Raw genomic sequence first — 26,930 nt, forward strand, 5'->3', positions numbered from 1 at the left:
CAAGAGGACAGAGCCAGGCTCTTGGTGGTGCCAAGTAAAAGGAGGAGAAAGGCAATGGGCAGAAATGGATGCACAGGAACTTCCACCTAAATATGAGAAATAACTTTTTTATTGTGTGTGTGACCGAGCACTGGAACAGATTGCCCACTGAGGTTGTGGAAGTCTCCTCACTGGGGATATCCAGGAACCATCTGGATGCAATCCTGTGCCATGTGCTCCAGGGTGTCCATGCCTGAGCAGGGAGGTTGGATCCGATGACCCAGCATGGTGCCTTCCAACCTGACCCTTGTGGGAATATTCAGTGATTCTGTGGGGTTTGGCTGTTTTCCCAGGAAGGCTCCTCGGTGTTCTCTGGAAAAAGCAACCATGCAACGCTTTGGGTTGGGCCTCAACGCTTATCCCCGCAGCCATGGGAAGGGACACCTCGCACCGAGCCCGGCTGCTCAGGGCAGTCACGGCCCCTGAGGTCACTGGGAGCGGTCGGGGCGCGGCCGGCAGCGGCCATTCGGGGCGGAGAGCGGGACCCACGGCCCCGGAGGTCGCTGGGGAGCGGTCGGGGTCCGCCTGGCAGCGGCCATTGGGGGCAGGCCCGGGCGCCACCGCCCCTTCCCGCTCCCGCCCCTGCGTCCGCCGCCGCTTCCGGGGCGCGCTCCCGCCATGCCGCGGGCCCGGGGCGGGGCGCAGGCACGGCTCGCGCCCGTCACGCTGACGTCACCTGGCGTGAGGAAGTGCCTCCTCATTGGCCGGGCTTCCCCCTCACCCCTCCGCGCCTCTCCCTGATTGGCCCTGCCGGCGGGGCCCAACCAATCGGCGGCGCCGATGGCGGCCAGGCACCGCCCCGGCAGACGCTCGGGGGTGGAAGCCGCCGCCATGTTGTCGTGAGCAGCGGCGGCGGCGGCGCTGCGGGACGCGCCGGAGCGGCGGGCGCGGGCCCCCGGGGCGGCCGTGACCTCCGGCGGCGGCGGCTCCTCCCCGGCGGGCGCCCGCGGTGCTGCTGCTGCTGCCGCCGCAGCCTCCCCCCCTGCGAATGATGCGGCGGGAGGCGCCGCTGGGTTGGGTCGGAGCTCGGGCGGCGGCAGAAGCGGCGGCGCTGGGCAGTGTCCGGTCGGAGGAGGAGGAGGCGGCGGCCGCCCGGTCCCCAGCGCCCCGCGGCGGCCGGGCGGGCGCAGGATGCTGAGAGCGACCCCGCGCCCTGGTCGCGCTGCGAGGAAAGGGCCCCCCCGGGGCTGAGCGCGGAGCCGCCCCCGTCCCCCCGCCCGCACGTGCTTTTTCCCCGCTCTCCCCCCGTCTCCTCCAGCCCCCTCGCCCTCCCGGCACCGCCTCCCCGGCGGCCCCGGTGCGAGCGGCTCCGCCCCGTCCGGCTCCTCCCGCGGCGGGAGCGCGGCGGGGCCGGCGGAACATGGCGTGGGTGCTGAAGATGGATGAAGTGATCGAGTCCGGGCTGGTGCACGACTTCGACGCCAGCCTCTCGGGCATCGGGCAGGAGCTGGGAGCCGGTGCCTACAGCATGAGGTAACTCGGCCCGCAGCGCATCCCATCCCATCACTGCCGCCGGGCGTCGCGTCCCCGCCGGCCTCCTCGGGCCGCGCTGCCCTGCCCGTGCCGTGGGCAGGCTGAGGCTGCGCGGGAAGGAGCCGGAGTTTCTCCTTTCCCCCCACCTTTTTTCTTTCTTTTTTATTTTTTTTTTTTAACTCCTTATGCTTTTCCCGAGGCGCGGGCCCGTGCCGGAGGGGCTCCCGCCGTGCCCTGCCGTACTGGCAGGTGGCCGCTCGGGAAGGGCGGGCAGCCGCCTGCGCCGGGGCGCTGCTGCCTTTATATGCCAGATCCCTGCCCTAAAACTGATATTTCGCTGTCTCTTCGGGGTGTAACCGGACTCTGCCTTCCAAACTATGGTCGTCTTACCCTCGGCAAATGTAGTTCTGTCGTGATAAACAATAGGTGTTTCCTGCCAGGTTTAAAAATGTTATTTCTCGAGCAGGTAAACGTTGTCGTTAATAGAGTGGTTGTACTTTATTCAATACTTACTCTGTATTTCTGTGTAGTGATGGGGTGTTTTCTATGTAGTGTGTCTTTAATGATGGGGTTTTTTTTCCTTGCCGTGTAGGTCTCTGTTCGTAGTCAACTTGGCGGTTTCCTTACCTTTTGATTGTTTTCCAGCTTTTACAGAGTTAGTGTTTAAGTAGCGTTTGGGTGTACCTTCTCGAAACTAAGTTAAAACTGTACTTGTATGAGTAAATTTTATCTTGCTCATGGGCAGAATGTGTGGATTCCTGAGTGACGACTTAGTGTGAAAAAGAGAAACTGTTTTGGAGGCAACGACAGACATTTTAAGTCCAAGGTTTTCGACAGGGTTTGTCGGTGTTAAAGGATTTTGTCTGGAGAAGTAAAACACTTGCATTTGATAGTTTTGATGGCCTAGCCTGTATAAAGGCACGTTCTCTCTCAAGGGAAACTGGAGCTTGCAGGTGACCACAAGCTTCATCTATTATGTATGCTTTAAGGCACGACTTCCCAGGTAAAACGTTTGGAAGTGCAGTGTCTTTGCTGGAAGTTACAGAAAAGGACTTCTGCTGGAGAGAAATGAGGACACTTTGATAGTGTTTGGTATTGTGAGTTCGGTGGATTTATGGTGGGACATGTATTTGATGGGGGTTTTGTTCTGTGTGGGGTTTGGATTGTGTGTTGGTTGGTTGGTTTGTTTTTTGTTGTTTTGTTTCGGGGTTTTTTTAAATTAAAAGTAACGTTGAGAACTTGCCAGTTCAGAGAACGAAGTGATTCATTTCTCTTGATGAGAATATTCCTGGTTTTATATTCAGCTTGTCTGGATTTTATCCCACTTCTGTCCTGTTTCTGTCTTTGCCTTCAGTCATTCATCCCATGAAGTGGTGTGCCAGTTTTTTTGGGCAGCTGTGTGGTTGTTGCCTGGGTGGGTTCTAAGTGCAGATATCAATGGAAAATGAATGTGCTCATGTTCAAGAGCTGCTCTTCTCTATCTTGATCCAGTTCTTTCTAGGATCTCTTATGATTAAAAGTTCTGCATTTTGACTGTTAGGTTTTACTATATTTTCCTGTGTATTCCTAACTTCATTTCTCATCCCAGTAATGCACCTACTTCAGTTTCTAGGAATTGTAAGAATTATCTTATTGTTGTGGGATAGATTTTTTTTTCTGGTCATATCATCCTGTTATGGTGGCTGGCTTTTTGTTACATATACCTGCCTATTAGGACATTTTGAATTATCACAGAAGGAGTTGTAACCATTAAAAACAGCACTTAAAAAGTAATATTTTATAAGCCAAGCTCTATATTAGTCTTGAATCTTGTTCTGCACTTTCTCTGCAGAGTATTTTTGGAAAACATACAGAATAGTAGTAGTATTTGTAGCTACAGTCACAGACCCTGTAGTTCAAGAGGTCACCTAATTGCCATCAGTGTTTGTTGGATTCAGATTCTCAGCACAAGGTAAGTAAGTTATTCTATGTATTGGTTAGATTTCTACTTCAGAGAAATTATGGCCTGTCAAGTGATGTGAGAGGGGAAAACCAAAAGAAGTGGCAAAGCATGAACAGGAAGGACACTGCTCTGTCACTGTTCATTGTGCCACTGGAAGTTAATTACTTGTCACTTTCTAACAAAGCAGAAGAAGAAAAATATTGCCTAGAGGAGAGTTCTCAGTGAACTCCCCAAGGTATATGCCCCCTTGATTTTCTTAGATCTGCATGTAATCTCTTTAACTGTTGGGGTTATATATAAAGGAATTGATACTTCCTGGAGTTGATGGTAAGTCAGAGCCCTTAGATAGAATTTATGGCATTACTCCTGTGTTTATTCTTCCTGGAAAAGTTGCACATGTTCATTGATCATCAGTCCATTATAGGACTTTTGTTGGAAGGCAGCTAAGTGCCTCCTGAATTTCCCTTCAGATTCACAGTTTTAGTTTTAGATACTTTCTGAAATTTCTTTCTCAAGTCTCAATACCCATTTTTTTTTCTGGTAGCACCTTCTCATGCAAAAAGAAACTACCTATAATCACAAATTAAATTAAATTTATTGTAACAGTTGTCAGATGTGTCAACACCTGCACCAAAACCCATATGAAAACATTGTACCCTTCAGTGATACTGAGTTTTGAGTTAATTTAAGGAAGTTAATGTTTGTTTCTGTTGATAATGGCACCTATCATGTTTTCTTTTGAATCCTTCATAATATCCGTTGTAACACAGAAGCAGTTGTGTATGTTTGAGGATCACTCATGGTTGCTATGAACTATAAAAAAATGGAGGCTGTTTAAAGTTAAGTTTCAAAGAACTGCATGTCATCTTCCTACCAGAATTCCATTTTTTATCAGTGAATTATTTGATTATTAAATCCCTATACATTGGGTTAATTGAGCATTAATAGACAGAAAAATACCTTAAGGACTAAATTTTTATGTGTGATTTGAAAGCTTAGTATATGGATTTATTTAAATGTTTGCAATTCCAATGGTGTTTGTAGTGGTACAATTCAACCCTCTCATGGAGAACTTGAAAATTATTTCAAGAGTACAAAATAGTCTTTTGGTACAAAAGACTGTATGAAAATACATGCAGGCAATCCTCCATTTTTGGAGAATCAAGTCAGTTTGCCTGTGCTGCATCTCCCAAACACTTCATTGTCTTTGGAGAATGCAGCTGAGTGCTGCCTTGGTTGAGGAGAGGGAAAGCCTGATGCAGTCTTTACTCGTCTCCTCGCTGTGCTGTGGAGAGCCTTGGCTGGTGAGGGCGCTTTGTGTACCAAGCTCTCCAGCACAGTTCAGGCTGAAGGAACTCTGAGATGGTCCATCAGGAAATGTTGTCTGACAAATTGAAGCTCTCTTTTCAGGAGGAGAAAGGGAGGGTGTTCTCTTCTAACAGCTTTTGGGTCCCTGGCAGCCTTTTTGGCTTCTGATAAACATGATTGGGTTGTGACAGTTACTGCCTTAACTAAATAATTGCTGGGCAAAACCAAAAAAGAGTTCTTATTCAGGCCCTGGTTTTGGCTGCTGTTACATTATGACAGGCAAATTGCTGTTTATGTTTCCCCTAATGTCTTCCACTCTTTTGAGACTCTACTGCTGCTTATATTGGATTTTTGAAAGAGGAATCTTTGCTGATGCTGTCCTGATTTGTTTTTCTTTTCTACTTAGATGTACGAAGTATTTTCTGCAGAATACATTATAAAGCTTCTCTTTTAGTGGTCTGTTCTATTTTTTTATGCATTGCACTGTAGAAAAAAAAATTCACTCACATATAGACTCTAAAATAAAATGTCGGGTACTGATTGGAATTGGAGCTCAATTCTTTGTGCAAGCACACAAGTAAGTAAATACCTGTGAGGAAATAGGCATTTGAGGGAAAAGTGTGTCCATAAATCTAAGCTTCCTTGTTCTGTTACCACAGATAAAACACGTTGAAAGATAAACCTCGTGTTCTAGATCGTTGACATTGGCCTGGGTTTGAGTTTTTTTGTTGTTGTTTTCTTCCAAGTTGAATGTGTGAATACGTTACAAAAAGTCAGGGGGCAGTTTAATTTTTAAGGAAAAGACTTCAAAGTGCAGAACTGCCTTCTCTGTTCCTCTGTCACCTCTGATGTTGGGTGTACATAGCAGATTGAGAGCAGGGCAGCAGGTCTGCCTTCGTGTGCTCTTCTCCATGTAGGAGCCATCTGTACGGGAGCCTGCTGCAAGTGAGAGCAGCTGCCTGACCTCCCTGTGTTGGAGGAGTGGATTTGTTATGGTGAACGTTCTTACTTCTTTTCCTTGGTAGGAAGGACACGTGATGTTGGCATTTTCTTCTTTCTTTGATTGGTGGTTTCTTGTATTTTGTGCCAGACTGCCCTTAAATTGAAGCCTTTCTCCATCTGAGTTTCTGTGGGATGGTCTGTGGGATTCCCAGGAACAGCATGACATTTGCACCTGTTTCTCCTGTGTAGGATTTCTCGGACAGCTGCTGCAGAGAAGGTTTTTTCCCAGAAATTAATTCCAGGGGTCCTTCCCCCCATCAAACTTGCTTTTTAGGAAGTACCAGGTCTCCCATTGCCTTACATTTTCCTATGTCTTGCTCATACCTCTGAACAGTTCAGAGCTTGGCCTTGAGATCATAACTCTTAATTCAAAGACTGCTTGAGAAAATTTTTTCCTAAAGGTATTTGTCCTCGTAAAAAACATGCTTTAAAGTTTCAAAAGACCTGTTCAAAAGGCCTTGGGATGCTTTAGTACTCACACCCAAATGTATACATACAATCCAGAAGATAGATAAGCAGATGATTGATGGAACATCGGTTTGAATTTTGTTGACAGAGTAGTTCCCGTTCTTGTAAGGACAGGAAGTTCTTCATTTATTTTTTGACCCTATTATTATTATTAGGGAGGGGTTTTTTTGTATGTGTGTGTTAGGCTTTTTTTAAAATGCTTTGGACAATGTGTGGAAAGAAGGTTTTAAATTTTTAAGGAAGGTGATTTTGAAGGCTTACAAACACATTTCACAAGCATGGGGGGGATAAATTACATTTTTCTTGGTTTTTTGTACTATGTTTATCTAGGGTACATGACTTAGGACAGCTTCTCACATGTGCTGGATCCCACTGGATGCTTTAGTTCAAGTGGTAACATCACTGCACCTCTGTAGCATAAGTAGTGTTGAGCATAACTTGTGTTGGAGGGTAGGTTTGCTGCCTGCATTTGGGATGTAATGAAGACTTTCTGTTGGGTTGTTCTCTGGGTAAATTTTCCTCCTCCCTATAGCTGCCTTTCATTTGAATGCTTTAGATAACACATGCTGAGGAACTGAGATAAGACTTTTCTTACTAGAGCTAATAGTTTCAAAAACTTGGTCTTGGAGTTCCTTCCATCAGGAGAGTAAATCCTGCTAAATGGACTTTCTCAAATTATATTAGAAAATATAACAAAAGATGCTACTTGTTCTTCCAAAGGTTACTACTCACCCATACATCAGCTTCCTTGTAGTTCTAGAGTTCACTTAAATGAGACGAGTGAAGTAAATGAATCTTTACTTCACAAGATCAAAAGTTAATAATGGCAAAAAAGGAACAGAATTAGTCTCTTCAAGCTCTCTGTTCTCCTGTAGTCTGAAATAATTTCAGCAGTAGCTATTTTGGAGCACTTGGCTTTTCCTCCATGTAGGCTGCTCTGCCAGTGGACACTTCAATTTAGGTAAGATCTTCAAGTTTAGGTTCTTTGCTGTGTGAAATATCTTAAGCAAAGCTGGCACTACAAGTCCCTGTCTCTCATCTCTACTGGCCTAACAAAACCAAGATTTCACCAGGTGAGTAAGAAAATGACTGAAGGATGCTTACATATGTGTATGTAGGCATGGAGGCTGCCAGGGCTTGACTGTGGGCAGATGATTTGTTCTGCTGGGACATTGGCTCATTATAAATGCAGAAATTGTAGTGGGGGTCTGAGAGGAAAAAGGCTGGAGCTGACAAGGTTGATCTGTTCTCTGTATTGTGTTTGTTTGTGGGATTTCTTTATGGGTTTGGTTTTTGTCATTGTTGGGTGTTAAAATAGAATCAGTCTAAGATTAGAGGTGGTAAAAAGACTGATTTAGCATCTCCATAGTTTCTGGTAATGTGATTGATGCAATAGCATATATTATATGCAGTTTTTCATCTTTAGCTTTTAATATTAAAAATATTAAGTTTCTGTTTCCTGTTCTGTTTCCCATTGTAAGCAGTCTTTGCCTCTTTTCTTCACCTGTGCTGCAATGAATTTTTATTTGTAGAAAATGTTTGTTGCTGTGAAATTTAGGTAGTCCCTGATCCTTAAACTGATCCTTCAGGTCTTATTTTGAAATACCTTATTGACTGTTTTAATTGCAGCTTTAGTCTGTTTTTAGATGGGGAAAGAGTATATGTTGAAATGCAAAAAACACCAATATTTCATTGTTTGCAAGTGAATGAATCAAAATATTTTTTAAATGGTATTTATTTAAAGATGGTCTAGGAAGGAGTTTACATTGCATTGCCTTGTGTTTTCCTTTGGAATGTATTAGTACTCAGAAGAGTTTTACAGGAAAAAATTGTCTTGTGCTGTCTTATGGAGTATTTTTTAGAATGGTGGCATTTAAGAATGAACAGTGTGCTCTCTTTACAGCTAAATTGTAGGCTTGTCGAGCTGGATGTCTTTATTTTTCCTTCTTCTTCTGCAGTGGCAGTTAGTCATTATGCTTTGGAAGTATTAGCAAAAGCTGGTTTAAAGCTGCCTAAATTGGTGTATTTGTAGGCTTCCAATGCAAAGTCTCTTAGCTAATTCATCAACCCCACAACACACTTTCTTAAGCCAGACCAGCTACATTATAAACTTCAAATTGTGAGTGGAAAATCAAGACCTTAAAGATATTTTTCACAAATACACAAAAGATTTCTCTTTAATCATGTGTGTTATGTGAAGGCAAGTGCTGCAGAACTTACTCAAGAATTACAAGTAATTTATTTGATGAGATACTTCTCATGCCCTGGTTGTTGCACTTTGACTCGTGTGTGTATTTTAAACATTGCCCTTGTTTCCGTGTTGTTGCCATTTTAAAGTTCCTCCTCATAATGGCACTTGTGTTTTGGGTGCTGAAGTGTGTGGTGAGCGTGGGTTCCTGGTGCAGCAGTCCTGTCCTGAGAGCACACTTGCTTCCCTCTGCTTGTCACTGTCACAGCACTCCCTCTTGTGCTGGGCTGCTCCTGCCGCCCTCCTGATGACGTCGGGGCTTGAAGCAGCTCCTTCCTTCAGTTTCTTCTGAGTCATCCTCAAGGAGCGCTCACCCATCTGTGGATTTTGCTGCCTTACTCACCGATTCTTGTCTCTGTATGAGAAAACTCTTTTAAGGGTGTCCACTCTCTGAAGTGGTTATTTCACATCTTCATTTGTAGCTTAATTCTTCTCTGGGCTACAGATTGAGGAGGTGGCATCAGAAGTAGCTAGGACATGGTTCAGTTTTTTGGGCAGTGTACTGCCTTGTCTTGCTGTCATCAGTCTTTGTAGCATCTCCTGTGGTTTCTTCCTAGTGAAAGGGAATCTGTATGGGTGTCTTTTTTTGGTCTCTTTTTTGAGGATTCACAGTACAGTCTCTTAAAGGCATAGACAAATTTCTTAGACTTTTTCACCCTTCATAAATATTTGCTTGTCAATATAACGTTTTCCAAGTAGCGCAGTGAGTAACAACCCTAGTGGAATGTGGCACTTGCCCTGAAAAAAAGTTGGGGTGCCCCTGCACTCTGCATATCTAAGACTTAAGCAGACCAAGTCTTACATTCTAAGCCTATGCAACATGAAAATATTGGCTGTCATTTCATTTTTTGAATTTATGATGATATGCTTTCTTGATTCTTCAGATATGAGCTGGAATTCATTAGCAATTAATAGACTTTTCTTTAAATAAAGCACACTCTTGCAGAAATGAAGAACAGTTAAAAAACAGTTTTACTTCAAAAATTTTAGTGTACAACTAACAAATAGTTGTGCAATACAGGCATTCATAACTGTTTTACAAAATATATCAAATCCATCTTTGAGATCAATGCAAGAGATAGAAACAAGATACATGTTGGTTAAAAACTAAATTAACAGGTGAGGTGGTGTGAGATCTTAATTCACATTTGAAACCTTTTTAAGGAAAGTTGCATGGATATGCAGATGATGTCATCATGAACAAAAATTCAGTACAAGAAAAGCTCCTAAAAATCTAATTTATGCAGGATTTCTGAATACAAGCAAGATTATTACTAATACAGATTATTAATTTCTGTAGAAAGCAGAAGATGTGTTTGCTGGTTGTGGTGAAGCTGTCTCTCTTACCACAGCTTGTGGACAACATGGATTGCTCTTTATTCTCTAGAAACGTAGCATTTCCAAAGATTTTCTGGTGCTTATGCATCATAGATAAGTGAAGCGAATCCTGGCATAAACTTTTCATAGCTTATGTTTTGTGAGTCTGCTGCTTAATCATTTTTGAGCTAATCAGGGTGCCAAAGCCTAAGAAAAGCTTGAGAATGCCAACAGAATTAATAGCTTAGACATAATGGTACTAAATGAGGAGAGAGATACTTTCACGGTGTAGGTAACTCACTTTGGGAAATACATTATTCCAAACAGAAAATTAAAACCTTGCTTTCATTTGCATGTTTATTAGGCAAGCTTGGCTGTGTTGACAGGTTAAAAGTTGAAGAAAGAACAGAATTTTTTAAGTGGAGACAGGAAGCAAAGATTAGATTTTCAAAGGATCAACATAACTGTTTGTCTTCTTAAGTCCCATGGTATTGTTTATGTATCCTAGCCTAAACTTTTGGTGGAAAATCTTTTTGATCCTGCTCATATAGATTTTACTAATAAAATGACTAACAAAATTCTATATGTGTTTCACTGTGGAGTTTTTTAAGTCACAAATAACTTTTTTTCTTTAACTTCAATCAAAACAGGGCCAACAGTCTCAAAGTTGTCTGTTTTTTTTTTCTTTTCAGTGATGTTTTGGCGCTGCCTATTTTCAAACAGGAAGATTCCAGCCTTCCACAAGAAAATGAGACCAAGCATCCACCTTTCCAGTATGTTATGTGTGCTGCAACATCTCCAGCAGTCAAATTATATGATGAAACTCTCACATATTTGAACCAAGGTTGGTATATGTGTGTGAATGCAGCTTATGGTGCAAGCCTGATACTGGAGTGGTATTTCATGTTTTGATATGTGTGTGTCTATATCCAGAATAAATGCATGTCAGAAATGAGGTTGTAGACATTGAGGTTGTAAAGATGCCTTGCTAGTAGTCTTGTTTTGTCCAATTTGTAGGCTCACAGCTATAGTATGGTGTTACTTTCCCTTTGGATTCTGGTAGGAGTGGGCTCTTTCTTCCTTTGTTGGTTTGGGTTTTTTTTTTCCTGTTGTGTGTTGCCCCTCTTCATCCCCCAATAAAATCAAGCCAACAGACCTTTTAGGAGACAAATTTCAGGCAGTAATAGCTGAAAATTCGTGACTAATTTGGCATTTCTGTTTAAATTTGATTGATAAGAACAAGTTAATTGGATATATGCATGAGGTACAGACAAACAGCCCTCAAAAATCATAATAAATGTTAAAATGTCAGTCCCTGAGGTTCCCTGAAGGAACCACTGTAATTGCTCTCAAATTAGCTAGACATGTCTGTCCAGAACTGTATTATGTTTAAACACAATCACAAGTGCAGTTACCTTTGGAGTTTGTATACATTTACCAGAAATTAACTGGATAAATACTTTATGTGAATCAGGATGGGGTTTTTTCCTTTTTCTCTGGGTTTTAATTTGCATGAAAATTGATGATTTTTTTGTCTTAGAGAGACCACTGACTGCTGGGTAGAATAATCTGAATGTAGTCATTGCCTTATGATAAAATCTTCCTCTGAGAAGATTTCCATTGAGAATTACATTGGTGTCCTAAGTTTAGCCAGCTAGTATTCTGAACTTAAAATCAATTATCATTTGTTTTGGATCATATCAATGGCTGCAGCTCTTCTTCCCCCTCCTCTGGCTCTAAAGCCCTAGAATCTCCCATCCTTTATCTAGTTCAGCTTTCTTTGTCTTGTGGATTTTGACTCTAAATCTCAATAGACTGTGATGGTATATTTAACATGATTAGATGTTCAGCTGTAGCTGACTGAAAGTTCAGATCTTGGAATGATGATGGTTGGTTGTTCAGGGGTTTGCAGAGTTCTTACTGTGAAATCTGTTAAATGGGTCCATTGGAAGCATATTGGAGTTGTGGGACTGTGTTTTGGGTTGGCTGCTGTTCAGCTAGATGTATATGGAACAGCAGAAGTGGTATGAAAGAGAATTGCTTTTGAAAGGGAAGCATTCTTTGGGTTGGTTTACACAGTGCAGCAAAGCTTGGAGTTCTGTGAATGCAAAGAACTGCTTGGGAGAGATGGGATCCAGCTTGGAAAGGGCAGTGGAGGTATCTTAGCCAGCTTGTGGCTGACCTGGTAGAGAGGACTTCGAAATGGGAACAGTGAGGGAGGGAGTGACTGACAGCAGCACTGTGAGGGAGTGATGGCCCTGGCTGATAAGCACAGAGCATGAAAGGGAACACAGCATCAACAAAAAGAGGCTTAAACAGGGTCATCTCCAGCATTTGGATATGAGCAAGTGAGTGCCTGTAGAGCATGATTCCAAGTCAGCATGGTGAGGTGCCTCTGAAGTGCGCACACAGCAGTAGTGCAAGCAGCATGGGAAGTAAGCACGAGGATTTAAGACATCTGCGTGATTTGGGATCACTGTGACACGGTGGGATGGCTTGCAAAGTGCCACGTTACAGTCTGGGGAGATTAGCTCTTAAGGAAAGGCAGAGCAAGAGGATAAGGGAGGGGAGGTTAAGCATTATGTGAGAGAACAGCTGGAATGTTTGGGGTTCTGCCTAGGGATAGGTGATCTTCCAATTGAGAGTTTATGGGTAAGGATTATAGATGGATTTTATGGATTATGTCATATGGATGACATTATAGTGGTGTCTGCTGTAGGCCACCTGACCAGGATGAACAAGTAGATGAGATGTTTTTTGAAGAGCTGGAAATAGCCTCACATTCACAGGCCATGGTCCTTGTAGGAGAACCTCAAGGAATATGGTGTCTCCTGCAGGGACAGCACAGCAGGGTATGACTGGAAAGTGCTGATTGACAGCTTTCTGATCCAAGTGGTAGAGGATGGCTCTGCTATACCTCATGAAACAGGGAAAGGCTCATTGGGGTTGTGAGTATCAAGGTCAGTCAGGCTTGTTTGCCAAGATGGTGGACTTTATGATCCTGAGAGGAAGAAGCAAGGCAGAAGACCAAGATCACATCTTTGAACTTCAGGAGAATAGAGTTCCATGAGATAAAGCTCCAGAGGGAAGAGGGGCCCAAGATAGCTGGTTAACATTCAAGGATTAGCTCCTTCTAACTCAAGTGCAGCAAATCCCAGTGAACAGTAAGTCAGGCAAAAGTGGCAGGAGGCTTGCATGGGTAAGCAAGGGAACTCAAATACAAAAGATAGGCATACAGAACATGGAAGCAGGGACTGGTAACCTGAGAGGAGTACAGAGATGCTGTCCATGCCTGCAGGGGTGCAATCAGAAAAGCCAAAGCCCAGCTGGAACTGAATCTGGTGAGGAATGTCAAAGCAAGGTGGTCTTGTGTAAGTACATAAATAGCAAGAGGAAGACAATTGAAGTGGGCCCCCTGGTGAACAGGACATTGGCCATGGTGACATGGGCCACTGAAAAGGCTGAAGTACTGAATGCCTTCTTGGGCTCAGTCTTTTCTGGTATCACTGGTCTTTAGGAATCCCAGGCCTTAGAGATGAGGGGAAAGTCTGAAGCAAGGAATATGTACCCTTGGTGAAAGAAGAACATCAGGAAATACTTAAGCAAACTTAACAGACATAAATTCACCAGTCCTGATAGGAAGCACCCACAAGTGCTGAGGCAGTGGCCTGTGTCACTGAGGCCACCATTAATAGTCTTTGAATGATCTTGGTGACTAGGGGAGGTGCTAGAGACTACATCAAAGCTAATGTTGCTCTGATCTTCAGAAAGGAGACCCAGCGAACTACAGGCTTCCTGGGAAGGTGATGGAGCAGTGTTTCCTGGTAACCATTTCCTGGTACATAAAGTTCAAGATCATCAGGAGTAGTCAGCACAGATTTCCCAAGGGGGTATCATGCTTGACCAGCTTGATAAACATCTGAGATGAACTGGGTGACTTGGTAGACAAGGAGAGGGTAGTAGATATTGTTTACAAGTGATTTCCTTCAGTAAGGCTTTTGCTGGTTTCTCCCATGAGAGCTGTACCAAGAAGCTTACGAGGTATGGTCTCAATGATCAACTTTGAGACACTCAGAACCAGCCAGGCTTAGTGCTGGGCACTTGGCTGTAGGTGGCCTTGCCTTGAGCAGGGGAATTGCCAAAGATGACCTCCAGAAGTCCCTTCCAAAATGGAACAATTCATTCACAAAACAAATTGAACAATTCATTCACAAAAATCCAAATTTTGGGATTCAATTCAATTGAATTGAATCCCAAAATTGGGATTTTTGTGAATGAAGCTGCCACAGGTTCAGTGTGAATTTAGTTCACGCTGGATTCACTTACTGTCCATAGCTGTGTCACCTTGCTCCTCTGGCTGTTCTCCAGGAAAGAACAGAGAAAGTAAGTGTATGTAGGTCTTATGTAGGGATGACAAAGGTGAGTGCTGTGGTGCTTTAACGCTTTCAGAGCAGCTACATGTCCAAAACTGAATGTATCTATTCCCCTGTCTTGAAAATTTCCAGAGCTGTTTTTACATTTTCAAGTCTCTTATTCTTTGATTTTTACCTTTATCAAATCTACTGTCTATTTTGTACCTATGAAATGCTAACCATACTTATTGAAGAAATAATCAGAATTTTTTTCTTCACCCACTTCCCTACCCCTCCAAAAATGTTGAGTGAGGACAGAGAAATATTTGAGAAAGTTTATTAATATTGCCAGGTCCAAGAAATGCTGACTTTAAATATAGTTGAACTTACATGTGATAGCTGTGTGAGTAGAAGAACACTGGTAATTGAACAAATCACACTAACAGGAAAAGTTTCCTCCTGTTGAGTACAGGAGGAGGAATTATATATTATTTTCTCAGCTGTACCAGGTGAACATCTGTTTCATATGAATTTATGTCATCAATGACTGTATCAATGTTCACATTCTGCTTGGGTAAGGAAAGCCTGTACATGTGGAGAGTATATACATAAATATGCTTATTGTGTTTGAGCAAAAAAAAAACCTTGAAATGGTTCATAGTTGGAAGTAACATCAGTCTTTGAAAGGTGAAAGGAGATGAAGAAGTTATTTGCTCATTCACAGGGTTATTGCCTTGTAGGGCATGTCAGAATATCTTAAATGTGTTATACATTGGGCCATAAAGTTAGTTTGAAGGACAGTGTAGGTGATGATTTTCCTTCATTTCATCTTAGTGAAGATGTTGAAATTTATTTGGTCCCATGTTTTAGTTAGGGAAACATGATTTTGCAAATGAATATGTGCTGCTTACTCTGGAAAGAAAAAAATCCTTGTAATTAAATAAATTGCTAGAAGCTTTGCTTTTGAAGCACAACAGTTTATCATATTCACTGGAAAGATAGGTTTGCTTATACTGTTGATATAAATGATAACTGTCTCTTTTAAAGGTCTATTTCTGAAATCATACCGAGCATAAAATCATACAAAGGCAACAGGTATACGGACAAAATTAAACATGGGAGACTAGTACCTGTGTTTTGGAGAAAGTATGAAAACTCTGCAATAGTTTGTTTTGGAAGACCGGTTAATGGTTCTTAGTATTTTGCCATTTGGCATTTTTAAAAAAGAAGGAATTCAGCTTTGAAATGTTTTGTTTTCAGAAAAAAAAAAAAGAGAAGCAAGTAGTCACACTTGATACAAAATTAAATAATTAAACTTTGAAAATATCTGTGGTTTTAAGGGGACCAAAAAGTGTCACTTTTTGTTAATTTGCGTGGTGTGAAGTGCATGTTGCTATCTGAATCTCTCAAACTCAAGTTTCAGGTAGTGGTATCCTCGTGTACTGTGAAGCAAAAGCTAATCTAAATGCATTAAACACAAAATAACCTTGTGCTCTTGCTCTTTTACCCATGCAATTTTTTTCTCTTTAAAGGTCAGTCCTACGAGATCCGGATGCTAGATAATCGGAAAGCTGGAGACATACCAGAGATCAATGGAAAACTGGTGAAGGTGAATTTAAGTTCACTAGATAGTGTTACTAACAAACCAAAGACTGTATATTCTGTGGAATTATTTTTTCCTGCTGTCACTAGGTATTGGTCAGAATATGTGACCAGTGATGTTTCAAATAAAAACATGGATATAAGTACCCAATGCACGCTTGTGTGCGCTGCAGACCTAAGTATTTATGCAAAGCTTAAGATAGTTGTCTGTAGATTTTGTATCCGGTGTCTGTAGATTTTGTATCCAGTGGCTTCTGAGCCATCACATTGTCCACTTCAAGTGATCAGGAGAGGTTAGAGGAAGGTAGAGGATCATTTAGATAAAAGTGGAGGTATTGTGATCGTGTTTCTTAAGTGTTACAGAAAGCACATGGAGCCAGCCTGTGGGTTTTGCAGCAGTGGGCTATTGGAGATACATCCTTAGGTGAATGCATCTCTAATTTTGCTGCTTGTTGAGCAGTTTGTTCCACAGCTGAACCCCTCTCCTCAGTTCCAGGTTTGTCTCCTTGTGCTTCAATGTTAGTAGAAGGTACTGTTGATCTGAGGTATTTTATGAAGTATGAAAATGAGGCAAACTGAAAAATTAACCTATTTGGAGCACAGATGATTAAAAGAGCTGATGGAGGGGTTTGGATTTTTCTTCTAAGCACCTGACAATTATTGATTTTATTGAATTCTCAAAAAAAATCTTATTTGGGTATTAGGAAAGAAGGGAAAAATTTCAATTAAAGTCACTTGGAAAGTGGTGCTGATAAATGCACCAGAACAGTGTGCCTGTGGGAGGCTAAATCTTTACCTGCCAGCTTTGGGCTGTGTAATTTGTGAACTTTGGCTTGCTAGTCCTAGGCCTTGTATAGTCCTAGGCCTTATTCTTATTGTCTGTGTCATGCTTGTAAGCATGAGCATAAAAGCAGGATTTGAGAGTTCTGTGATTAAACTTTTTACATCCTGGCATGGTGACTTGCTGTAATAAGAACTGTTTTGCCTCCTTAGCTGCTATTTCCTTGTAGCCTTGGGTGTCTCTCTTCTGTGATTTTCTAGCTTTGTGTGTGGGTGATGAGTCATTTGGTTGGTACAATAGGGCAAAGCAGTGTAAAAGTTTAGAAAAGTCAGTTTTACCATAGCAAGGTGTTGTAATGCTGCATCAATGAATTTTCCATTTTGGACAATTAAATATTGGAATCTTAGTAGTTTACCAAAGAAATAATTTCATGGAGGTGAAGGTGGCTACAGATATTTCCAAGTTCCAAATGTGCTGGTTTGCAGTGCAGAAGGAATGGTTCCTTTGTGTGTGTGTACGCATGCACACACATTTGCTTCCCATTATCTTTGAAATAAGCCCAAGGAAGTGCAATTCATCTTGAAGAGGTGCTCCACTTAAAAGTTCTTGGGTTTTGTGGACACTTTAAGCTGCTGTTAATACAAGGAAGACTGTAGAATAATGGAAAAGAATATGCAAATCTGTCTACATTCTGTTTGTTGGGTAACAGTCAATGTATACAGTATTTTTCCAGCCTCTTTGTAACAAATTGCTTTATCTGTGCGTTCATTTAGCAGTACCAAAACTGCCCACAAAAACAGGTATTGTTAGAGAATTGCTTCTAGCTGAATAAAATTAATCATGTTGTAGTTGTTCTGGATGAATATTTCATCTAGAGTAGTTGAGAAAGTTTGGAATTTTTTAATTCTATCAAGTAAAATCATAGGTTTTTTGTAAATATCTTACAAGTGCTAGTAAGGGAATTTTCCATTTGATTTCTTAAAATGTCCTGTACAAGTTCAGAGAATTCTCAGTGAAAGAATGATCGAGTAATATTCACCACTTTTCTTAATAAGTGAAATATTTGGTGTTTGCTTTCTAAAATAATTTGGTGTTGCCTGCAGTGATGATGCTGTGCTGCCAGTGTTGTGCAGTTCACTGTGTGTAACTCATAGTGACCTTTTGAGTATCCAATCAGATGTAATTCTCCCTTTCATTTTTACCACATCTTCAAGTATCTCCTGCTGCTCAGTTCTATTTCTGTGTTCTGGAATATTTTGGGATACTGCTGTTTGCCAAATTTTTGCTGTAAATAATGTATTTATTAGCACTGTGGCTATTTTGGGATGGTTTAGTACTTCTATCTGTAGTGACTGTGTGGCTCATCACAGGCTTGTTTTCTTCTTTGTTAGAGCATTATAAGAGTTGTGTTCCATGACAGAAGGTTGCAGTACACAGAGCACCAGCAGCTAGAGGGTTGGAAGTGGAACCGCCCTGGGGACAGACTGCTCGACTTAGGTATAATTGTTTCTGTTTGTTGCCACTGTATGGAATTCTGTTTCCAAATTTAAATTGGTCACGTTCACATTTATGCTGAGGCTGATGGAAAAGGACAGACCAGATTTCTGGATGCTGCTTTGTCATAGTGTGTGTTTTGAATATAAAGGTTCTTGCCTCTTCCATGTTCTTTTCAAATTTTAGGTGCTATAAAAGTAAGAGAGCAATTCTGCAGCCATATACATTTAATATTCTTTCTGATTTTGATTGCTGAGTGTTGCAATGATTAGGAAAACACAGACAAAAGTAACTTTCTCTGTTAGATTGTGAAAACGATGCCAACATGGTTTCTGTACTTTGCATGACTTGATCATTTTTGGTGCATAACCTCAGGGGTGGCAGCCGGGGAGAAGAATGAAAAAGCACCCAAAACCTTGAGCACTTTGTATTTTAAATCTACTAAGATTTTTTGTATCAGTCCTAAGAAACTGTTCAAGCCACCAAAGCCCACATTTTTCCATCCTACCTTGTGTATGGTGATGGTAACCTTATATTACAGTTTATTTATAGTGTTCACTTGCTGTTTGCTTTTCTGAAATACATGCTACTTATTTTAATAGATATTCCAATGTCTGTTGGAGTCATTGATATCAAGACAAATCCAAGCCAGCTCAACGCAGTTGAATTTTTATGGGATCCAACAAAATGTACATCTGCTTTTATTCAGGTTTGAAACTTTATTTGACTGGATGTCTGTGTTTGGTGCCTTTCAGGTACAAACAGCACTACAAACAGCAGTGTACTTGAACTACAAAATTTCTTGATTTATTATTTGTGGGATGACCATTAAATACCAGAAAATATGGGTTCATAGGCTTATTGGAGTCCCTAGTTACATTCCTCTCAGTAACTTACTACTACTTTCAGCAGAAGCTTGGCATAAGGATTCAAAATTAAAAGTATTGTCCTACAAGAAAAGGGTTTTAAATCAGGCACTCAAAAGATGTTTCTTCCTATGTCAGTAGGCTTCCTTGTAGGAATTCTGTTATTTGTGTATTTGATATTCAGGGCAACTGGGCATGTTTTCTTTGGAAATTATTTAGATTAAATGTTCATATTCATATTGTTTACTTTTAGCTCGGATCTGACTTCATTGTAAAAAAGTATGGCTGTGAAGTTTCAGGTAGCAACTTTTCTTACTCTGGTTGTCAAAATAGGTTAAATTCCATATTGTCAGTAAATTAACTTTGATCTAGATAAAGATACTTTTTTTAGTAAGAGTTACATAATTGCTAAAATGTAGTTGCTTTGAAGGACTGCGAGATAAATTAGGGACTAGTTTTGTTTATATGTTTCCTTAGAAGAAATTATACCAGACTGAAAGTGGAACTGATATTATGCCACTATAGTTGGGTTGTTCTACAGGCTCACTTAACATTCCATAAGGAAGCAAAATAAATTGGGAGCATTGTCCAGTGAGGTTAGTCATAATTTCTTCTATTGCATTGATTTTTCTCCCTAGATACCCTTAAGGGGTCTTTATAGCTTTTAAACACAGTGTTCATTCTGATGTAGCAGCTGAAGCAATTACGCACTGATTAAAAGGTCTCTGGACTTTTAAAGGAGTTGGGCATATTTGAAAATATTCTGAGATGAGGATGCCTGAGATTAAAAACTCTTCTAGTCAGTGGCCTTCTATAGCTTTGCTATATTTTTTTACAAGAAACTGTTCATGTGGTGTAGGTAACAATAATAAAGTTCATGCCTGAAATGCTTCTGAAGGTCCTTTTGGTTTGGTCATTGTTTCTTTTCAGGTACATTGTATCAGCACTGAATTTACACCTCGTAAACACGGAGGGGAGAAAGGAGTTCCTTTTAGGATTCAGGTTGACACCTTTAAACAGACTGAGAATGGAGAATATACAGATCATCTGCATTCAGCCAGTTGTCAAATCAAAGTTTTTAAGGTAACATGAAAAAACAGATCCTTAAGTCTCTTAAGTTTTCATAAAGATATGGGAAACCATTATATTACTGCTTGTAATGGTTCGTGTCTGAGATCAGATTTCAGTTATAAAACCATTTCCCACTTGTGTTCATGTTCACATAACTGTTCATTTTTAGCCCAAAGGAGCAGACAGAAAACAGAAAACTGACAGAGAAAAGATGGAAAAGCGGACTGCACATGAAAAAGAGAAGTATCAGCCTTCATATGACACCACAGTTCTCACAGAGGTAACAAAATAAAATTGCATTTGCTGACTGAGGAGAATATGCATAGATACAGCACATTACTTAGCTGCAGTCTTGGAAGGGTTGGGGAAGAATTATTTCTGCATAGAAATAAACTTTTTATTTGCCAAACTTGTCTAGCAAGCAGCAGCATTCAGTTCTAAGATTTTGTATAGTAAACTTGGATTTAGATACTCAATAGATGCTGTATTAAAACACACTTTAGATTGAACACTGTTTGACTGACTGTACTGAATCCTTGAGCCAGACTTTTGATACAGATTTTAAAATCTTGCAGCTGAAAAGCAAAAAAAAAAAAAAAAAAACCCAGAAAAAAAAAAGAGGGGGGTCTCTTAAAATTTATTTACCAAATTTGAGCTTCCAAAGTCTGTTTTTCAGAGATTTTTTTAATTTAAGGCCAGAGCCTCATTAGGTTTTTTATTTAAACATCAGTGAGTTCTATGCAGTTTTCTAAATATTTCAGAAGTTTTTAAAGACTTTTAGATCTTTCCTCACTGTATAATGAAAAGAAATTGATCCACATCTTTGGTGTTTGTCCAGATGAGGCTTGAGCCTATAATTGAAGATGCAGTTGAACATGAGCAGAAAAAGTCCAGCAAGCGGACTTTGCCAGCAGACTACGGTGATTCTCTGGCAAAGCGAGGCAGTGTAAGGGACTTCTGCTTACCTTTTGATTATGCAAGATACCTTGTGCAGTGTTAGATATAGGAGAAACTTCCATTGTGTAAAGTAAAAATACTGTGATTGCTGTCTCCTATTTTATTCACTTCTTTGTATCTCAATTACTCCGTGTTTGTTTTCAGCAAAGGAATCCTTCCTAAATCTAACACTTAAACTGTTGCAGAGGGGCTGTGTAACTTGAGTCAAGAGCTTTCAGTTTTTATGACTTGGAATGAAATAGCATTTTGCTTTGCTATACATGTGTAATTAGTAGAAGTAAGAACAGTTAAATTTAGTGGTTTGTTCCTATTTGTACTTATATTCAGTAGAAGTTTTTCATGTACATCAGTATTTTTAAAAAGCCATGTCATGTTGCAGATGATTGTCAGTGATTTTTCCTTTAGTTATCTACATACTGTGCTCCAAGCAGGTTTAATGCAGTTCAGAAGAGTCAGCTCATCTTCATGACCTGTGTTATGTTAACCCATCTGTGCACCTCAGAGGCAATCTAACATATCCTGTGTCCTCCCTGACATATGTCCTGTGCGGTTGTCCTGCCAAGGATTAGCATTTTAGATTTCTTAAATATTGTGCCTTAAGGAGGAACAATTCCACATCTTTCATTGGCAGGTTTAAATGTCAATCAATAACATGGCTGTGGAGGGCCATTATTTGGCTGTTCTTTGAACAGCCATACTGTGCTGAAGCTCTTCACCAATAGTGCTTAAGCATGATTTGGTTCGTATTTATGATCTGTGAAAGTGATGTGTAAAGTTTTATATTCAGGTTATAAAATGCTGCAGTGTATGCTTCTTGTTGTTTTATAACCCATGTAACTGGGTGGTAAGGAGCAAGCAATATTAGTCAGATGAGTTCTTTGGAGTATTTTGGACTTTTTGTTTTGTGCACCCAAAACTATTCTATGCACTGAGCTGTCTGAATTTACCTTCTACTGTTCTTGGCTGTTGGCGTTGGTTTTGGTTTTCGTTCTTTCTTTTGAAGTGCACCTTTATGATTCTTTGGCAATGCATTCTTCTACTTGTTCCAGCTGGCCCTGGGGGAGAGGCAGGAGAAAAGAGTCTTTTATCACTTTTGCTTATAAAGCATCTTCTGAAGCTTGTCCTTGGAGGGATTTCTGTGTTTTTCTCCTGCTCTTAAAACTATTTCATTGAATGATTGCTGCTTATAGGAAGAATAACAGAGATGGATATTGTTAAACAGATAAGACAAATCCATTGTCCAGAGTAGGACAAACTGTAGCTAAATCATAACTAGAAGTTGTTTAACCTTTCCTCAACAATCTCTTGGAATACTAAGCTTCTATGAGTTACCCTAATTCTACACCACTTTAATTGTAGTGAAGAGCTGAGATAGGACATTATTTGACTTCTGATGTCTTTCCCAAAGCACACAAAGGATAATGACCCACAGGCTATTTTGAATAGGAGCTATGTACAGCTTTCCAGTTCTCTTAATTGTGCAGCTCACTATTCCTGTTTCCTGATTGCCTGTAATGAAATGCTGTCTTGAGATAATTTGGTCAGTTTGTTGAGACCATTTTGAATTTCGTCCACACTGGATGAAATCTTTTCAGCATTGCTAACTTGGTATTGTTTGCAGATTTCAACACATGCTATTTCTATCATTACAATGTTTTTTATCATTAGCAAAATTACTAGAAATCACCAAGCCCATAAAAAATACCAAGAAACACCTTTTCTTCTGTATTCATAGTGAAGCCTTGGATATTTCTATGCACTCAGTACTGGTTTTAGCTATAGAAGGTGAACGTAAAACTTGTTTGCTTGGTGTAGAAAAGGAGTATCTGATGTACATCTTGAAGGCCAATTCATTGACCTTTTTCTTTGGTGACCAGACATGCTTATTTTTGTGGGCCCTGTAAATATGGACAGGGATGATAAATGTTTCTACTTAAAGCAGTTCTGTCCTTGCAAATCTGTCTTCCTGAACATGGCCATCAGAAGCTTTGGCTGTTTCCAGATTTCCTCAGACATGCAGATCAAGTGTTCCATATTGAGCAGTACTGTTGTTGCAGAGGTGCTGAGACACAAAAAGTGAAGACCTGTTTCCCTATGTTTAAGTATGAGATGGACACTGTTTCACATGTTATGTGTTTCTATATGATAGATTTTTTTCTTCATGGTCTTGTAGGAACTGTAGCTGTATAACAGGAAAAAAACAAACTAGAATTATTTGGAATGTATTTTTACTAGATGCAGTCAAGACTGCTGACTTAGTGCTGCTTACTAGTTGCCCAGAAATAGTGCTCTGTTACTTTTTTTGAATGTTGAAATTCATGTTGATCCTGGCTATAATTCTCTTTGATTTTAAAGGTGTGAATTCTTATCTTCCTGCTACACCTAACCTAACCTTTCATTACTTGCTTTTTGCATCTCATTTTGTATGTTAGCTTTTTATTTTAGCCCTCCAAGATTCTACTGTTCTATTTGTTAGATATTACAGTTTTTTTGCTTCTTTTTTTTATCTCCTATGTGATTATTTCCAGCTCAGTCACAATTGGATTTGGACAGATTGGTTTCTTACTATGCTTCCTTCAGAAAACATTGAATCTAATATGTTTTCTTTCCAATTTAATTCTTATGGCTTTCTAACATAATGTAAGGAATTTGGTGAGGCTTCCTTTCTGAGTGGTTGTTCTGCTCGTCTATCCTTTCAAAGAACCAGAGTTTTTTTTCTAACTACCATCACCCATCTTTGCCTTACCACTTATTTTCATAAGAATGCCATCTAGATAAGCTTTTCATTACTTCTCTGAATTCACTGGATGTATCAAAATTCAGTGCTTTCACCGCACTTCTGCAATGTTTATCTCAGTGTTGTCCAAACAGACAGAACACAGTTAAACTGCTCATTAAACTCTTCACACTAAGGAGCTTTTACCTTAACTTTTTCTGTAGATATAAAAGGCTACAAATCTAACCTTGCCTTCTGGACCTCAGAGTGGATGTTTACATACATGTGACCTTCATTCAGGGGCCACTTTATGAAGGAAGCACTTTGTTTTCCTCTCTCTTTGTATATGAAAGCTAGTTCTTATCTAATGAAAAAAGGGAAAAAACGACTGTTTTCTTTCTCCTGCTTTGAATTTGTAAAAGTGGGAAAATTTGTGTTGCAGGAGTTGGGCCTTGGCACTTTCTTCTGTCTGCAGTATTTTGGCTGATTTTTATAGTACTGTGTTTTATATGTCACAAGCTTGAATATATAAACTACAAACTGATTAAACTTGGTCAAATGGTCAGTTTTTGCAGCTAGAGTTGATTATAGAGAACATGGAAGTTAAAAGACTTGCAGGTATGGACCTTGAAATAAATTGGAATCTTAAATTGTAGACATGAAAGGTTGCTCCATACCATGTATAAGAAAATTGATGCTTTATTCTCTAAGGGGTGCTGTGTGTCCAAGTATAAATCTAAATTGGGGAACAAATTATACTTACTGTATTTTGGTTTTGTATTATGTTTTTATGTTTATTTGGTCTTTGAATATAGTATAGAGTTCTTTGTCAAGGTTCAGCTTTACTCTCTTGTAAGGCACGAATTTGGGCAGATTCCAGTATATTGTAGGTAGGAGGGGATATTACATTAAACCATGGCTTAGAATCACTTGAGATTTTGCAATTCCTCTTAGGAATGTTCTGAGTTTAAACCCTAAATCTGATAAGTCATACTTAAAAAGATCTCTTACATTTCTTTTTAACTCAGTAAATCTTCATTCATGGCATTTTACAGAAGGCTATTAAGCATCTGAAATCAAAATAGTTTTCTCCTGAATTAATCTCCATTTGGAAATAAGACATAGTTTCTGGAGTATAGTAGTATCAGTGTGCTAGTAATGGAGGGCATTTAGGCTTGAGACCTCAAAAATATGAGCTTGGTAAATTCATCAGTATATATTAATTGCTTATTACAGGTAAAGACAATGCCAGTCTTCTTTCTGTTCTGTGGTGGCACTTTACAGAGCTGAATGCTTCCTTGTGACAGGGTGACATTTTCTCCTAGGTTTGTGTCTACTGCTCAGGGACTTCTGTATTAGTATCATTGACTTCCTGAATGTCCTTTGGTTAACTCAGTTTTGGCTTAGGAATGTAAGAAATCTGATGGGTCAGTCGAAGTCATGTTCTATCCCTGACAGTGACAAAGGCAGGTGCTTTTTCAGTGAAGCAGTGCTGCTTTTTGTGATCCATTCCCCTTGTAGCTCTCACCCCCCTCAATCCAGAATCATCAGGCTGGATGTTAGAAAAGAAAACACATCTTTGTTTAGTCTTTGTAGTGTTAATGGATTTGGTGTGCCAGGCATTTGCTTAATCCAGTTTGTGAAGTGCAGGACATTGGGGCATGAGAGTGATTCCAAAAGCATCATCAGCTTGGGTTGATTACTGGAAGACTTTCTTGTTCCTTGAACCTTTCAGAATTTAGTATCTCAGTGCTCAAATGCTCATTTTTCCCTTCCCAGCCTGTAAGACTGAAACAGGGAGAACAGAGGGAAGAGATGTGTTGCAGAAGTATTACACTTACTATTTTTTCTTTTTAACCAGCCTATTGAGACTCAGTGGATACTTAGTGGTGTTTTTCCTGGAATAGGAGATGAGGCAGGAAAGCATGTTTATGGGAGAAGAAAGGCTACTTGCTTTGGATTGGGATTTTTTTTTTTTTCTGAATACTTCAAATGTGCTTCTTCCTGGATTTAAACCCAGAGCTTCGTTGTGAAGAACTTCAGCTGGGTTTGAAGGACAGAAACACCAGCTGCAGCACCTACCTTGGGAGTGGCTCAAAAGGTGTTCTCTGGCACCAGTGCATTCTTCTCTGCCCCTGAATTTAAATACATGGTGGCTAGAATCTTGTGTGAGAATGGTTGCCAAGGATGTGGAACTTGCATCTATGTGTCCACATAAACATCTTGGATTAAAATTTAGGAGGAGAATGTCTCAAAATTAAAGAATTTTAATTGCACTTTCAAAATATTTCAGAAGAACAAAGTTAATGTTACTATGTTGAGCTTTTAGTTTAAAATTACAGTTTTGGATCACGTATTTAGGGAATGAACTTATACTACTTATAACTACCTGATGTAACATCTTTGAGGTTAATATTAAATCAGCTTGAGAAGAGAGACAGCAGGTGGGAATATACAGATTTGGAGGAGAGTGTGTCACCTTACCAGGTTATAGAGGAGCATGCTCTGTGTGGGGGCACTGTTTGCAGCCCAGAGGGTGGCTTTGACCGTGTAATCACACTGTGGACTCTGTGGCAAACACAAATGCTAAATCTCAGACAGATAAAGCAAGTTCTTCATTTTTAAGCTATTTGCATGCAAGACAAATTTATTTTAATTCCATGTGCCATCCTGGGGAACTTGCCATCTTATGCTGTCAAGTGAAGACTGGGGTCCAGCACAGAAATGTTGCTAACTCTCTTACAGAAGGTGGCAGCTGGTGTTGCCCTTATTTACTGTTTCCCCCAGATAAAGGAAGGATTGTTCAACACAAAATTGTTGAAACAAGTTTCTTTTGATATTAAGTCATAGTTGTTCCCCTCCACCCTGTTCTACAAGGCTGTGATACAAATCTGGAAATTTCTTACAAGGTATTTAGCTGGTACATGATAAGTATATCAGAAATCTTTGTTGTCTTAAGAGGCATGGTCTTAGTTTACCTGATCTTGGGCTGCTTGCTTGTTTTAATCATGTCTTTGAACATATCAGAACTTGTTTGGTTTTTGTTTTTCTTTAAAAAATTGCATTTTTAGTACTGTTGGAAGCACTAAAAGGCAGCCTTATTTCAAAAAGCTTTATCACGATGATTTTAAAAAATACCCAAAAAAACACTGATAAAATTGGAAAACTGGCTTATCATATACTTTTGAGACTTAAGCTTGTTTAAAAAATTCTAGTTTACCAAGCAGTTCAGAAAAATCAGTCCATGTAAGTAAGCACAATTTTAGTTCTGCAGTAAATTATTAAAAATTTTGA

The 26,930-nt window shown here is 40.2% G+C and overlaps 1 protein-coding gene across 4 annotated transcripts in view; it reads left to right on the top strand.

Moving 5' to 3' along the window:
* The first annotated feature begins 1,029 nt into the window (after window positions 1-1,029).
* UBP1 (upstream binding protein 1) overlaps window positions 1,030-26,930 on the top strand; it is a 35,102-nt gene continuing 9,201 nt past the window's right edge. The window contains exons 1-8 of one of the 4 annotated variants that reach the window (XM_059468857.1): window positions 1,030-1,512; window positions 10,490-10,641; window positions 15,682-15,758; window positions 17,924-18,029; window positions 18,629-18,735; window positions 19,823-19,975; window positions 20,133-20,243; window positions 20,802-20,909. In XM_059468857.1, the coding sequence (XP_059324840.1) occupies window positions 1,400-1,512; window positions 10,490-10,641; window positions 15,682-15,758; window positions 17,924-18,029; window positions 18,629-18,735; window positions 19,823-19,975; window positions 20,133-20,243; window positions 20,802-20,909 (927 nt within the window). In that variant the 5' untranslated portion in view covers window positions 1,030-1,399. The remainder of the gene's footprint in view (window positions 1,513-10,489; window positions 10,642-15,681; window positions 15,759-17,923; window positions 18,030-18,628; window positions 18,736-19,822; window positions 19,976-20,132; window positions 20,244-20,801; window positions 20,910-26,930) is intronic. The other 3 variants (XM_059468850.1, XM_059468873.1, XM_059468864.1) reach the window with 3 other exon arrangements.

The sequence above is a fragment of the Ammospiza nelsoni genome, chromosome 1 (genome assembly GCF_027579445.1).
Source record: "Ammospiza nelsoni isolate bAmmNel1 chromosome 1, bAmmNel1.pri, whole genome shotgun sequence".
NCBI classification, from domain to species: Eukaryota; Metazoa; Chordata; class Aves; order Passeriformes; family Passerellidae; genus Ammospiza; species Ammospiza nelsoni.